Source organism: Canis aureus, chromosome 2 (assembly GCF_053574225.1).
Source record: "Canis aureus isolate CA01 chromosome 2, VMU_Caureus_v.1.0, whole genome shotgun sequence".
Lineage (NCBI taxonomy): Eukaryota > Metazoa > Chordata > Mammalia > Carnivora > Canidae > Canis > Canis aureus.
In genome coordinates this window covers 67500364-67517509 of record NC_135612.1, presented here as the reverse complement: position 1 = coordinate 67517509, position 17146 = coordinate 67500364, and the positions used below count along the sequence as shown (strand labels likewise).

General features: G+C 34.7%; 1 protein-coding gene across 6 annotated transcripts in view; it reads right to left on the bottom strand.

The window, feature by feature from the left end:
• RAB28 (RAB28, member RAS oncogene family) overlaps positions 1 to 17146 on the bottom strand; it is a 137981-nt gene that overhangs the window by 98929 nt on the left and 21906 nt on the right. For all 6 annotated transcript variants that reach the window (XR_013368111.1, XR_013368110.1, XM_077878045.1 and 3 more), the window contains exon 4: positions 15739 to 15868. Coding sequence is in view for 4 of the 6 variants with exons in the window: in XM_077878045.1 (XP_077734171.1) it covers positions 15739 to 15868 (130 nt within the window). In the remaining 2 variants the exon portion in view is untranslated. The remainder of the gene's footprint in view (positions 1 to 15738; positions 15869 to 17146) is intronic.

Here is a 17146-nt window from a genome sequence, read left to right as displayed (position 1 = left end):
AGGGGGGGGTAGTTGATGGGATGAGCACTGGGTGTTATCATATATGTTGGCAAATTGAACACCAATAAAAAAATACATTAAAAAAAAAAAAGAAAGTTAAGACCCAGGAATGCACAGAAGAAAGAACATTTGAAGACAATGGAAGATGACTGCCAACTACAAGCCAAGGAGAGAAGTCTCAAAAGGAAACTTTGATCCTGGACTTCTATCCTCCAGGGAAGAAATACATTTGTTTAAACTACCCAGTGTGAGGCACTTCGTTATGGCCCTGGCAAACTAACACAGGCTCTAATTTTTCCAGTTATTTAGATCTCCTTAGTATGGAAACCAACACCAAAATAAAGAACTCATATTTCAAGAAACTGTAAAATAAGTTCTTTGGAGAAATAAACATGTAAAAAGGCTCTGGACATCCTTTCTTAGAAGCTGAATTATTTTGGTTGCAGCAGGACTATAAAAATAGCAATTCCACATCTTAAAGCAAAAGTTAACTTCCTACTAGCTTTTTGTGTTTTGGTATAGGTATACATGTTTGTTTAGCTGGGATTTTTTTAATTGCAAAGAGCCTATATTAAATTCCAGACTGGTAGATACCCTTGAGCTGGATCAAAACTTAGCTGTAACAAGATGGAGAGAAGTGAGGTATTTTGGAGGAAAAGAGCTGGGTTCAAATCTTGGCTCCACCTCCTCCTAGCTACTTAACAATAATCAATCTACTCTCTCTGAAATTCAGTTTCCTCAGTTATAAAGGGAGATCACTTAGCATGATGCCTGGCACATAACCAATGCTCTATAAAAAAGGGCATCATTTTATCACTGTATTTAAACAACTCAACATTAGCCAAAAGGAACAGTAAGCTATCTACCTAAGCAGCATGTGTGTGTGTGTGTGTGTGTGTGTGTGTGTGTTTGTGTGTGGCATCAATGTGCCATGTACTATTATCTAATTTTTACTATAACTTAAGTAATAATAAAGCCCAAATACAATCAAATTGACACAACAGCCTATATTGCTTTGAAAAATAATAAATACCTGGCATAGGTTCTCTTTAATGACTCGAATACTTAAGGATTCAAGATTTCTGCCAATTTCTCCCTAAACAGACCTTTTTTTAAAATGCTATATTTTGCCTGAAATTCAGTATTTCTATTTATGCACCCAAACTCTACTAGTTTTGCAAAGACTTCAGTTTTAAGTTCCACATTCCTCTTAATACTTTGGTGACAATTTTTCCCTCCCATTGATGGAATAGTACTAAATTATATGTTGTCTTTCCTCTATACTTTTTATGTTAGTCTTACTTCTACAACAAGACTTGAAGTTTCCTGACAGTAGGATTCATAATATATGGACCTAGAAAGCAGCCATGTACTCACAGAAAGAATTTACTACTTTATAGACTGTGTTAAGCAGTTATAAAGAAGTTTGCTACTGCCTTTCTATGTTACTTAATTTAAAGGTATTTCAAATTAGGGACCCCTGCGTGGCTCAGTCAGTTAAGTGCCTACCTTAAGCTCATGTCATGATCCCAGGGTCCTGGGATTGAGTCCCACATTCAGCTCCCTACTCAGTGGGGCGTCTGCTTCTCCCTCTGCTCCTCCCGGTTTGTGCTCACATTCTCTCTCTCTCTAGCAAAACTAAATGGATAAGATTTTTATTTTTTTAAGAAATTGCATTTGTAATTTTTAAAAGATTTTATTTATTTATTCATGAGAGACCCAGAAAGAGACAGAGACATAGGCAGAGGGAGAGGAAGAGGAAGAAGGAGAAGCAGACTCCCTGCAGGGAGCCTGGTGGAGGACTCAATCCAAGGACCCAGGGAGCACGACCTGAGCCAAAGGCAGATGCTCAACCACTAAGCCACCCAGGTGCCCTAAATAAAATCTTAAAAAAAATAAATAAATAAAAACAGAAAAAAACATATTTCAAATTAGGGAGAATGTAGAATATATATAGAACCACATATTGATCTGAAAGCATCTTAAAGAATCACCTAATTTAGCATAATTAATTCTTTAGAAGTAATTATTAGATAAAATACAGATTACAATAACATTTTTCTCATTTTTTATTTTTTCCATTGTTAGCAATATATCTCTTTTATAGTCTACAGCAGTTAATCTCTACCATTCCCTGAATGATAATGAGAATATATTTTCACAGTAGCAACTGGTGACATTTCAATAAATCAATGTGCTACAGTGATACCTAAATAAAAGCTTATTTCACTATAATGATGCTTCCAGGCTTCCCTCAAGTCAGGTGGTTACTTGCAGTTAATGATCTGTGACATACCACACAAGTAGTCCTAAAAAGACTTATTATCCACTGCATGTGCAACAATATTTGCTTTATGGATGGCTACATGAATGAAGACATTCAATGTAACTGTAAAAGTAAAATCAAAAGAAAACTTACAAGTAACATGTTTTCTTTAAGTAAAAGGGCTGTGACCATTTTCCATTAATACTTAACCTTTTGCTGGAGCAGTGCAACCACATATAACGCTCAAATCCATAAAGCCCAAGAGCTGTTCTGGGTTAATGCTAATTAACTGCCCCCAATCAAAAGACCAGTAACTTTCCAAAAATGTAAGATCATCAACCTCTATTGTTGACATCAAAGTCATAAAGCAAAGCTTAAAGAACAATAAAAAAAGACAAATATGCCTTATATATGTTAAGAACATTTTAATCAAATCTCTATATACCTGTACAATACAAACATGCTGAGAAAAGAATTATTATGCTGCATACAAATTTGCTAATCTCAAATAATACTCTATCTTTCATAGCTGCCAGACATTGCAAGCATTCACATGTTTACCATTTATAATTTTATTTCATTCACTAGACTCGGCTTTTGTCCACCATATGTCCACTGTGGATTAACTATTCCCTTAGGTACAATTAAGGCCTTTCCATTTGTTGTAAGAAGAGCTAAGTATGAAGGACACGGCCAGAAATAACATTTATACCTCAACCAAAAACAGAAGCACATTGAAACTCACACCATCGTTTATGCAGCATCTTTTTTTTTTATTAGACACATGTCTACATAACAAAATAAACTTGAGATAAAAATTCATGGCAACTATACACCAGCTTTCACCATTGAGATTAGATATCAAAATCATATCACCACCAACTGAGTTCAAATAATTTTTCAGAAAAATATATTTCTAAAATATAAGTTAAATGAAGGCTAACTTCCAAACATTAATTATAACTGAAACTTTCATCATTATTTATGTATTTTCAAGGACATTTCACACAATTAATAATGTTTTTGACTTTTAAATCCTTAAATTAAATGTATATATGTATATATATTTATACACACTTAGCAATACCTCCTCCCATTACCCATGACTAGAAGAGAATCTGAGGAGACAGCAGGAGACACAATAATAACAATGAACACATATAGCACCTGTTACATACATGCAGTGATTCTAGGGGCTTTATATATATATATATATATATATATATATATATATATATAATCTCTTACAACAACTTCCCTATAATGTAGGTGCTATTATTACTCTCACTTTACAGATGAGAAAATTGAGCAATGAAGAGGGTAAGTTCCTTACCATGGTTAACAATAAATAAATGAGTCCATACCTGAACTTAAGTGGTCTTACTTAATGTTTTTGACTTTTAAATCCATATGTATACATACACACACACACACACACACAACTTAGCAATACCTCCTCCCATTACCCATGACTAGAAGAGAATTTTTCATATATATATATTAAATCTTTATTACGGACAATATTGGTCCATACACTACACAATACCAACAGTGCAAGTATAACCTTTCAAAATCATCATTTAAACAGCAATTGACCAAGAAATAAAATGAGTCAACTGATTGTTTTTCAAAATATTCTCAAAGCACATTATCCTTAGTTTCCTTATTATAGTGAAACCTACAAATACAGAAAAATACCCCATTTAACATGTACTAGTGTTAAATGGTTATTTGGCTTAAAATCTGAGTTAAGAAAATCCTTTTTAGCAACCTCCATACAGATAAGTAGCAAACTTTATTATATTAAACAAATTCATTCCATTTAAAACAAGTGAAGAATTTCATCCATCATGTATTCTGACCCCTAACGCAAGTGTCTATTCTCTCACCATGATGGTTCTTATCTGAAGGACCAACTCAAGGAGTTGTCTTAGACATAACCTCATCTTCTTCCCCAATACACTTCATCCAAAAGTCTGTTCAATAGATGGCAGCAGGAGTGGCAATAGTAACAACACATATAGCACCTATTACATACATGCATTGATTCTAGGGGCTACATATATATGTGTGTATATATATGTGTATATATATATATCTTATCTTATATATATGTGTGTGTATATATATGTGTGTGTATATATCTTATATATATCTTATATATATCATATATATATATATATCTTACAACAACCTCCCTATAATGTAGGTGCTATTGTTACTCTCACTTTACAGATGAGAAAATTGAGCAACGAAGAGCATTAAGTACCTTACCATGGTTAACAATACATAAATGAGCCCATACTTGAACTTAAGTTGTCTTACTTAGAAGTCTGTGCCCTTAATATAAATATCTATAAAGGAAAATACAATTTCTCATCATTTTAAAAATAAAATTTTTATGGAAATTAAGAGATTCATTAGAGTTAGGAGTTCAGTTTTCAAAAGAAATATGTGTGTAATGTAGCAGATGTCTTACATGGTCTGATGAGGTAGAGTGACTCATAAGCAAAAAGTGAGTCTGTCATTATTAAACTCTTCTTCCAAATGAAAAACACCCAGGGTCAGAGCTGTACAGAACCTAGAACAGTATTATTTTCACTTTATCATCTCAAGAGGTCTGTAATTCCATTTTTCACTGAGATAGAGAATTAATACTAGTCATTCATAACAAGTACCTATTGACCACTTCCTGTGTGCATGGACTAAGCTACATACTAAAGCAGCAGGGGATCCCTGGGTGGCGCAGCGGTTTAGCGCCTGCCTTTGGCCCAGGGCGCGATCCTGGAGACCCGGGATCGAATCCCACGTCGGGCTCTCGGTGCATGGAGCCTGCTTCTCTCTCTGCCTCTCTCTCTCTCTCGCTCTCTGTGACTACCATAAATAATTAAAAAAAAAAAAAAAAACAACATTAAAGCAGCAGCCATGAACAAGGCAGTCTCTGCCTTCATGGAGTTTCAACTACAGAACACCTGAATTAACTGTGGGGCAGGGGGGGATCTTTAAATAGCTAATAATTATTAAAATCACATGAGAAACCACCTAGTATCCTGTCCTAGTCCTTCTATTTATTGGTTTCTCTGAAGGGTTTAAGATTTAGGAAAGTCTTCGTGGATTCCTCAGGTTCTACTTTTTCACTAAATCAGATCAATGCAATAGACCGAAGATTAAGGAATGGAGATGACTCCTTCAAAATTATATCTAAAAACAGAACAAGTTCAAAAACAAAAAGATAAGCATTTTTATATGATCAGGTGTTTGTTCACATACCCTATGTCTTTCTCTTCCTGTGAACATAAAACATGCCATAATATATTCCATCCTTAAAAAACAACACCACAGAGTTCTGACCCACATTCCTTCCAGCTGCTGCCCCATTTACCAGCTCCCTTGTAGAGTGGCATTACATATACACATCACATCTATTAACTGTCAACAATTCACTGACTTCTCTCTTTAACTTACTCTCCTCAGCTTTCACCCCCACCACTCCAATGAACCTGTTTGCCAAGGTCACCACCCATCACCTCTACATACTTAATCTAATAACCATTCTAGGTCCTCGTCTGTCGCTCATCCCCTTCTTAAAACATCTTTAAATATAGCTTCCAGGATACTACACTCTCAGGATTTTCCTCCAATCTCCACTGGCCACATTCTAATTCCTTTGTTGATCTTTATTTCACAAAACTTTTAAAACATGGCTGTAACCCAAGGATTAATCTTTGGGCTTCTCATTTTATACTCACTCCTATCTAATGTTCATCCAGTCTCAAGGATTTAAATACCATCAATATGTTGTGGACTCCCACACTTTTATCTCTAGACTTCCTCTTGCTCCTGAACTCCAGATTCATATATCCAACTACCTATTAAATATCTCCACAGAGATAACTAACGTAAGTACCTCAAACTTATAGCATGTCCAAAAGCAAACTTGTGACCCTCACCCAAAACTGGTTCTTCCTGGACTCTTTCTCAAGTCGGTAGATTGATCATTAGCCTTCCAGATGCCTAGGCCAAAAATCTTGGCATTATCTGGTGTCTTCTCTCCTCTAACTCCACAATCTATGAGACTTCATGACTGCAGAATTTAGAGCTAATCAGGCAGAAATTAAAAATCAATTGAATGAGATGCAATCCAAACTAGAAGTCCTAACGACGAGGGTTAACGAGGTGGAAGAACGAGTGAGTGACCTAGAAGACAAGTTGATAGCAAAGAGGGAAACTGAGGAAAAAAGAGACAAACAATTAAAAGACCATGAAGATAGATTAAGGGAAATAAACGACAGCCTGAGGAAGAAAAACCTACGTTTAATTGGGGTTCCCGAGGGCGCCGAAAGGGACAGAGGGCCAGAATATGTATTTGAACAAATTCTAGCTGAAAACTTTCCTAATCTGGGAAGGGAAACAGGCATTCAGATCCAGGAAATAGAGAGATCCCCCCCTAAAATCAATAAAAACCGTTCAACACCTCGACATTTAATTGTGAAGCTTGCAAATTCCAAAGATAAAGAGAAGATCCTTAAAGCAGCAAGAGACAAGAAATCCCTGACTTTTATGGGGAGGAGTATTAGGGTAACAGCAGACCTCTCCACAGAGACCTGGCAGGCCAGAAAGGGCTGGCAGGATATATTCAGGGTCCTCAATGAGAAGAACATGCAACCAAGAATACTTTATCCAGCAAGGCTCTCATTCAAAATGGAAGGAGAGATAAAGAGCTTCCAAGACAGGCAGCAACTAAAAGAATATGTGACCTCCAAACCAGCTCTGCAAGAAATTTTAAGGGGGCCTCTTAAAATTCCCCTTTAAGAAGAAGTTCAGTGGAACAGTCTATGAGAAAATCCATGATGCCTGCCTTCAAAATGTATCCAGAAGCCAATTCCTATTCACTACTTGTACTGCTGTCACCCTAGTCCATACCACCATTATTTCTCACCTGGATTATGTCAAAAGCCTCTTATCTGTTTACCTTACTTCCACGCATACCCACTACAGTAAATTCTCACAACAAGAACTGTAGTGCTCCTTTCAAGTTAAATCGCTTCACTCCACCGAAATCCCTCAGTGACTTTCCATCTCACACAGAGTAAAAGTTGAAGGCCTTAGAATGGCTATACTGATCTGTCCTCTTCCTAGATCCTTTCTTCCTTATATCTAACTTCATGTCTTACACTATTCTTTCACTGACTGTTCCCTATATTTACACACACAGCTACAAACACACACATACACACACACACACACACACACACCCCTCCTTGTAGTTCCAGAGAAGGGACAAATACCAAAATAATACCTCAAAGGTTTTGCTCCAACTCTTCCCTTCTACTTGGATTACTCTTCATCCAGGTATCTATGTGGTGCTCTCTTCCTCTTTGCTCAAATGTCATCTTCTCAAACTTTCCTGCTACTATATTTAAAATCTTAACACCCTCTTCCAAATCTTCCTTTTTCTCCCTTCCCTGCTTCATCTATACACAACTTATCATCATTTAACATTTTATATATTTCTTATTCGTTTATTTACTATCTTCCTCTACTGGAACCAGGCTAGATAAGGACAAGAATTTTTGTCTGTTCATTACTATATCCTTAACACTTAGACAAGCATGTGCTAGTAACTATTTGTTAAATGAAATTGAATAAATGAGAGAAGACGTAGAAAACAAAAAGGAAATACCTGCCGAATTGATTTATTTATACTGCAAAAATTAGACATTCATGTGAAATTTTAGAAAATAATGTCACAGAAAAAAGTAAAATTTAAGCTCAAGAATATTTTTAAATTAAAAAGAAGCACTATTTTCAGAGTCCCCAAAACACTCCAAAGTTGACAATATTTCCAAGGTGTACCTGGCAATTAATAAGAACTCAATAAATCTTAGCCAGAGTCATTATTATTACTGTTATTAGGTATATGGACCTATCCATGTATAAAGAAAATAGATCCTTAATCTAACAATTGAATAAAATGAGCCTAAGAAATCATCTGCAAAGATAAGATGACAGGGTTTACAGGACATATAAAGTTAAAATTAAACTCTTTTAAAAATTATATGCAGTAAATTTTTCAATTAAGCAGATTTATTACTAAACATGTTTGGGTCATCATATTTTAGGAACTGAAGGTGCTTATGATTACCAAGTACAATCCTTTATTTTATGCATGAGAATGATCCTATGTGATGTAAGTAAATTGCCCAAGGTGACATAATCAGAAAAAATGCCAGCCCCAGGACAAAAGCTAGAGTTTTCTGATCCCCACTCTAAGTGTTTCTTTAATCTGTATTGGCTTTGTTCCACAATCATTGCAAATTAAATTAATTATTAAAGGGGCTTAAACGACATTATGAAAATTTTAAATCTCCTTTTCACAAAGAAATCTGTCTACAGCTATAATTTTTTTAATTTATAAATTTTATAAAGCTATACATTTTTATAATTGTAATTTAATGAATTAAAATTAAATTTAATATTTAACAATTTCTTCTAACTTTTATAATCAGAGACTCACCACAGAAAACAAAAAGTAAAGTGGATGATCCTTTCTTTAGCATTTAATAAACTTTCTCTATCATGACAAGAAGAAGATGGACAGAAATTTCATAAACAGATTGTTACAACAGAAATGCTTACACAATACAATCAGGACAAAACCACAGAAACCGTAATGTTTCTCAGGCTAAGGACATCATAATACTGTCAAATGGTTTGTAGTAGGCTATCTAAAAAAAAAAAAGTAACTATGAAATGACATAATAACATTATTGCAACACCTGTGAAAAATGATTTTGATGAGTATTATGAAAAAGCACTCATTTGACATCTTCTTCCCCAATAAGTATCAGTCCTAATACCAGTCTGAATGCAATCTTATGCATTTAATTTGAGGAAACTACTCCACCAATTGAACTGGAAATACTAACAAAATGTTCTGAAAGTAGAGCAGGAGTATGAAGTATTATGTAAAAGAACAGCTTTAAGAGTATAAATTAAAATACTCTCTTGCTATACAGAATACTGATGCTGTATCAGAATCAGATGCTCTTAGCATCTTCCAGTAAGTAAATAATCATAGCTCCGTTAACAAATTTACATGCAAAGTGAGGAAAAAGAAAAAAAATGAAGCAATAGAAACAAAAATATAAAGTCCATCTGAAAAAAGAGAGGAAAAAGAAAAAAAATGAAGCAATAGAAACAAAAGTATAAGTCCATCTGAAAAAGACACTTGGATTTGATACTTTGGGAATACTATTCCCAGAACAAAAAAAGAACCAAAGTAATAAAATAAATGGATAAGAAGGCAGAATGTTTTAATTCACAATGTATAAACAGAATGAACTTTTCAAATTCTCAAGAGTTTCTGTTCATGCTTTATATAAATTATAAACTCTCTTAAGCAAACTGATAATGAGTCATTCGTTCACTTTGTTATAATATTGTAGATGATAACTTTTATAGAAGATGATATGAATCCTCCAAAATAGGAACCAAAGTAAATGTTACCTACTTCATATTTTCTACTCTCCAGATAAAATAAGAATTTTTGAACACTCAAAAGAGTCACAGGATAAGAAGCACATTTGTGTAAATTCCCATGAAGTTTTTCAAACTGAATGTATAACCATTTCTTATACTCCTCTGTCACTAAGAATAATCTTTTACAAATTTTGTGGTAATTTTATTGAGGACATCAGTTAAATTTTTCAATCTGAAATTTACTTGTTTTACTAATACATTTCCATTGAGTTCAGGGAACACAACTACAGAGTACATTAAAATGTAACCTTTGAACTTCGCAGTGTAAAACATCACTTCCTGGGCAGAGATAGCACTCCAAGAACAATCAATCACTGTTAAGAAGAATATACACTCAACATTGTTAATTAGTGTTGATGCACTCTCCTCTATGCCCTCATCTGTCATGAAGATTGTTTAAAAATCTGAGTTATTAGTCTTTATTTGGGAAAGGATCTGGTTAATATCTTTAAGAGCAGAAATCATTCATCCATCCACTCTATCCCAGAGCGTGATAATTCCTACCCCCAATACAAGTTACTGATAACCACCACCCCTCCACTAACTAAGAAGCTATAAATCAGGAAGAGGGCAGCTTCTATGCAACCCCTGTTAATTTCTGTTTACAATCTATCCAACTGAGAATGTTAGCTAGTCAGGGGAGAAACTAGCTGATGGATCAGATAGTAGGAAAACATAACAGCTTAAAGATAGAAAATAACAAAATGACAAAACGCCATTGCTTATAAAACATGGATTAAATTTAAAATTAATCTTTAAAAAATTAATATTCCTGAATGTTCATTTCAATGGGAGCCTTTCCTAAAACACTGATAGAAAAATTAAAACTGTTACTTCAACACAGATGGTTTTTGGAATTAAACACAAAAATTAAACAAAAAAGAGCCAAAACGTGTACGTTTCTACCATTACATAAAAGTCACATTAGGAAAAGGCAAAATTACTAATTCTTTTATATTTATTTAACCTAAAATCATGATATAAAATCTATGACAGTTTATCTCAAACATGATCCTGCATAATATAACTTCAATATACTAGCTAAGAAATACTCTGACATTATTCACCACGGTGGAATTCAGTAGGCCAGTTGGGCCCGAAAGCCATCTAACAGATTCCCTGTATCTACCCATGTATTTTTCCTCATTAAGAAAACCATTTTCCCTTAATAACACATCCCCGGCCATAAACACTTCTAATTTCAACGGAGGCTTCATGAAAAGGCTTTTATTCATTCATTCAGGCACTGTTTTCAGTGATGAGTTTCCTAGGTTTCATTGAGCTTGGAATTAAGTAGGGAAGATAGACAAGAAACAGACAAGAACATCAGATGGCACTGAGGCTCCCCAGATAACTGAAACCAAAGAGAAAGGGACTGCAGGGCCTGTTTAGGCTGAGCGGCCAAGAAGGGGAATTCTGAGGGGATAACATTTAAGATGAGATCCAAAAGACAAAATGGAGCCAGTCAAGCAAAGACCAGAAGTATTTCAAGCAGAAGAAATCCTATGGTACAAAATAACTTAGAATGTTTTAAGTACAGAAAAAAAAAAAGAAATGTGTGCCTTAGCATCTAGTGGGTGAGGGAATATACAGTAGAAGAGGTCTGAGAGGCAGGCAGGGGTCAGATCACCCAGTGCTTGGCAAACTTGGATGAGGAGTTTGGAATTCGTTCTAAGAGTGATGAGAAAGCACTAGAAGAGGCATAACAATATGATTTGCCATTTGGGAACTAGATTGTAGAGGAGCAAACCCAGGAGGAGGAAGGACAGTTAGGAAGCTACTGTAGCAGTTCACATGAGAAGTGATAGTGGTGTGTCAGGCCATGACCAGGTCTACCTGTTATAAGCCCAGAAGCAGACAAAATGAAAAACCCTGAGGCTCCATGGTGTAGGCTCTGATCAAGTGAGAGAATAAGACCTTCAAGGCCAGGAAACCAGGTACCAGACCTGGTAAATCTGGCTCCGTGAATTGCAGATATTGCCTTGTATGGTAATAAAATGTTTTTCAGGTGCTATCAGTTGTTTCCTTTCACATTGGGCTTCAGACACCATCAAACTTCAACAGAACTTCTGTAAAGTACACAGAATAAGTAGATGGCACCCTCTTTCCCATTTCAGAAGTTACTGACCAGGAATTTATGCTTACCTTGCTAGGGAAAAGTAGGGCCTTCCATGAAGATCTTTGACATAATTGTATTTATTAATCCCAACAACCAAACAGAACAAAAGACAGGCAGTCAGATTTTTAGAAAACTTAAAGGGAGCTAAGTAAAATAATAAAATTAGACTAAAGTTAGCAGGTCCCTTATCACTCCTTAAGCACTCTCTTAAGCACCCCCAACCTTTGTGCAAATGAACAAGTTAACCAAATACACATAGTTGGCACTCCAGAGTGTTTGCTGAATTAAAATACTCTACCCATCATATGGTATGGGAAGTATCAATCTAAAAAATAAAAATAAAAATAAGATGATGACAAAGAAATTCTCTGGGAACCTTTCCCTCTAGGCCACTTTTTAAAAATATGTTTCAGTTCTTCTAATTTGTAATTTGTGATCATTCAAATTGAAGCTATAGCCAGTGTTTTTAAAAAGCTATTATAAGTAATAATAATAATAATAATAATAATAATAATAATAATAATACTTCTGAGCACTTACAGTGTACAGGCTAATGCTAAGGGCTTTCCATGTAATATCTCATTTAATCTTTACACCAACTTTCCCAGACAGCAGCTATTATCCTTATCTGCAGACAAGGAAGTTGAGGTGTACAGATACAAAGTAACCTGTTTGTCACACCGCTGTTAAGTGAAGAAACTGGGCTTGTAAAAGCAAAATATACAGACATTCAAAGCCCTATGATCTTAACCACAATTCAATACTTCATTTAAAATCATAAAGAGTACAAAGACACTAACAAGTGTCTTAGAGCCTTTCAAAATAGAATATAGAATAAAAAATTTGTTTTAGGCATTATACACTGAAATAATTTAGTCATTACCAACTCTATTTTGTAAAAGTAAATCTTTTCCTCTACTGGCTACTTCATTAACCTATTCTAGTTACTCTTTATATTTAAACAAAATAAAACACAATTTTTAATAAAAAATAAACTCATAATTCATTTTAACCTAAGAATACTCTCAATCCTCAGCCCAAATTTCTGTGAATTTACTATATTTTAATAAAAAACAAATGATTTTATAACATTAATTATAAGTTCTTCCTATAAAACAAATTCACACATACATACATATATGCATACTTCCTCTCCTCTCCCTCCCACTCTCTCCCTCTCTCCTTCCCCGTCTCTCTTCCTCTCTCTCCCTGTATAGAAATTTTCTATCTTATACTTCTGCTAAACCTTGGCTAAAAATTGGCTACTGTTGGAGTACCTGGGTGGCTCAGTCATTAAAGCATCAGACGGGTGATTTCGGCTCAAGTCATGATCTCATGGATTGTGGGATTCATCAAGCCCCACATGAGGCTCCTCACTCAGCATGGAGTTGGCTTGGGATTCTCTCTCTTCCTCTCTCTCTGCTCCAGCCTCCATGCTATGCCTCCCCCACCCTACTCCCTGCCGCCTACTCAAACATACAGGTGCTCTCGCTCTCTAAAATAAATAAAATCTTCTTAAAAATAGAATAAAATGAAAGTTGGCTACTGCCACCAATATTTTCATAGTCTATACATATTTCTTTTCAACACATTTTGCAACTTAGAAAGTTGCAAAGAACAGGACACAATGATGAGTTTTTAAAAGCACAGTTAGGTAGATGACTCCCTGTAAATAAGGAACATAATAATCCAATTTCAGATGCCTTCCCATCATGTTTCCTTTGCTTTGCCTTTAATCCATATGTAAAATCTTTGCTTTCTAATATAATTTTGTTCCCCAAAACAGAAGATGAGTACATACTACTACACTGATATAACATTAACTTGGAAACACAGATTTCCAAGATCTTTTGTTACATGACCATATGAAATCAGGCCAGTGACAGAGTATGCAATAAATAATATCCAGGAAAATGTTCACCTTAGAATCTCTTCATTTTACAAATGTAACATTACATGTAACTGCACATTTATTCTATGATCTCATTCTGAAAAAGAGTATTATAAATACAAGGAAAGGGCTAGAGCTAAACCAAAAGCTAAAAAACTCAACTTTTTATGCTATTAAATCTCAAACATAACACTATAATAATTTTTTTTGCATAAATTCATATAACTTATATAAATGTTTGTTTTTAAATCTTAGGAATTACATCACAGCACAGTCCAATAGCCCATCTAGTCTAACAGCCTCTCTTTGACAGTGACCAATGGCAGATGCCTCACAGGACAGCATAAACACATAACATAATGTATATAAATAATTATGTGCCACTATACCATTACTCTAGATGGTAGTCAGATTATGTCTTGAAAGAAATGAAAACAATTCTCAACCCCCATCCTTTTCCTGCTCTATAATTTCCTAAAAGGTGATGAGAAACTGCCAATAAAGCACAAATTTAACCGTAACATAAGCCAGTGCTTCAGTAACATGGCAACTAAGAAGCAATCTCCTAAAAATGAAAAGTTGCACTCAGAAATAGAACTAAGGTCATCAAAACTTATGATTTCTGAGCACTGGGTATTATGCTAGATGTTGACAAACTGAACTCCAATTAAAAAAATTTTTTTAAAAATTTATGATTTCTAAAGGGGAATTTCAATGAATTGAAAAGCATCTGATTCATTAAATTATAATCATTTATGAACAGAAGAGCAAAATTCAACTAAAGCTTAAAAAAAACTCTATCTCTTACCCAAGTCATCCATTTCATGATATATAATACTATTTTCTAAAAAAAAAGTATTATAAAATTTATATTTTTAACTCTTCAGAGAAATGGTATCCACACCTGTTTTATAATGGTTTTAAAGTAAGGCTTGGATTTATTAAATGTTCATCTAAGTGTGCAAAACCACATAATGAAGAAATTTTGGTTTAGTCCTTCAGGAAGGACTATTTCCTAAATAATTACAGACTAAAAAAAAATGCACTATACTTTTAAAGACCTTTGGAGAAGATAATTCTCTTGGTAGTATACTTGGTATTGGTTTAACAATGCTTGTAGTCAGGAAACTATTCCTGACCTAAATCCTCCATGGTATAATTTAAATTCATTTTCTCTTTTTCTGACCTCAAATAGTTGTAGAAGATTAGGTTGTATCATAATATTTTATATATTTAAAAACCCTTACTAACGTCTCCTTTTCCAGGTAACTACATTGCAGGACTATGAACCAACTAACAGTCTTGTACTAAATGCAGTCTTATAATTTCATATGCTGTATATTATAGCCCAAGAGACAGATCTCAAAAATTATTTACCCACCATTTTTACCAATCACTACTCCTCCCCAACATACTCTCTTAAAAACATATTTTACAACAAACGCCAAAAATTTAGAAAGAGAACTTTATGAGAAATGAGAGTAAGGAACAACACACACAAAATTCCACTGCTTTCTTTCCTAGAAACAGAGGATCGCTAATGAAATCTATCTCTCAAAATCTCTAGGGCAGAGCTGAAGCTGCAGTGCAGTATCATAAAATCTGCAGCTGTGCTGCTGTTCTTAACAGTCCATGCTGCTTCCTCAGACCACAGGAAGCCAAAACACACACCATCAGAACAGAACTTACCTGAACAAGAACTGGCCAAAGCAGCAGAGCAGTTACAACAGATCAAGCATCAAAACTGTTACTGAAAACATTGTATACATCTTTAAATATGGTCTCCTCGAGCAATGTACTTACTCCAGGAAAGCTGAATCTTTTATGTTTCTAAACATCAACATTTTTGTAAAAATAAAGACTATAGGATAGTCTATGGATAGGATAGCTACCATCCATAAATAAGCATTAATAACTTACTTTTATTGCCCACCAACGCAACCAGCGGCTGACTTTCTGACTCCTCGTTCACTTTCTTCACCACAGAATACCAGTCTTCCAAATTCTCAAAGCTTTGATAATTTGTAATATCATATACCAAGAGAATTCCCTGTCACAAAAGAGTTACAGAATCTTTGTAAGGTATTTGGCATATGCATGGTAAGTTAAAATAAATTCAAGAAAATTGTATCATAGAGGTAAAAAAGCTTCACAGTCTACAATCCTGCCTGTAACTTTCACGAGGTCAAACCTTTCAATAAATAACCATCTGCTGCTGCTCTTTTTAAATATTTTCAAAAATGGAGATTCCATGACATCCCTTGATAGTCAATTTTAATGTTTAACACAATTTTCTTTAAATGAAATAAGTCGATTTCCTCTTTTGGTCCTCTGTGCATTTGGAGAACAACATGAGAGTATCCTCTTTATAATAACCCTTCATGTACTTGAAGATAGTTAAGTAACTCCTTTACCGTCTCCTTTCCAGAATAAACAAACTCAATTCCTTAAACTTGCCTCAAAGGACCTATTTTCTATCCCTTTAATCATAGTTGTTGGGTTCTTCCCAGGACACACTACATACAGCTTTTTGACATCCTCTTTAAAATGAGCAATGTAAAACTGGACATGATACTGTAATAAGAGCCTGAACAAAGCCAAATATAACAGAGGGATTGCTTCCTGACTCTTATATATCATATTCCTTTTAATATATCCCATTATTTTGTGTGGGAAGGAGAAGTATGTACATACACAAAAATAACAGTGCCACATTCTTGATTCTCATCCAGTTTGTGGTCAAACACTTAATCAAAGTTCTGCATATAGTGTAAGTCTGGACCCTAATAGCATTATGTCTCCTTCTTCTTAGGTTATAATCATAAATTTTAACTACATTTTTGTACCTACTATGTACCTTGACATATATTTAGACCTTTTCATTAGGCCTTACAGCAATCATGCAACAGTGGTATTCTTATTCTCATTATACTAATAAACAGACGTTATAATAACCAAGGTCACACAGCTAGGCAAGTGATGAAGCCAGATATGAATCAAGGGCTGAATGAATATAAAGCGCGCTCATTCATTCTATAAGCATTTGTCTGCCAACTATATGCCAAGCATTGTGCTGGGTCCTAGGGGCATAAATTACAAACCTCAAGACACTGTCTTGCAGCAAGGCCAGGTACGTAAACAGACAAGTATAGAACACACATACCAGTGATATGCCGGTAAATATTAATCAACTGGCTAGGGTTGTGGTAGGGGTACGGAATTTCAGAGTATGATTTGTAGAATTTACCTATTTTTATGGTGTAAATACTCCACTAGGGCCATTTTCAAGCTACTGAGGTCACTTTACTGAGGAGAGCTGGGTAGGACA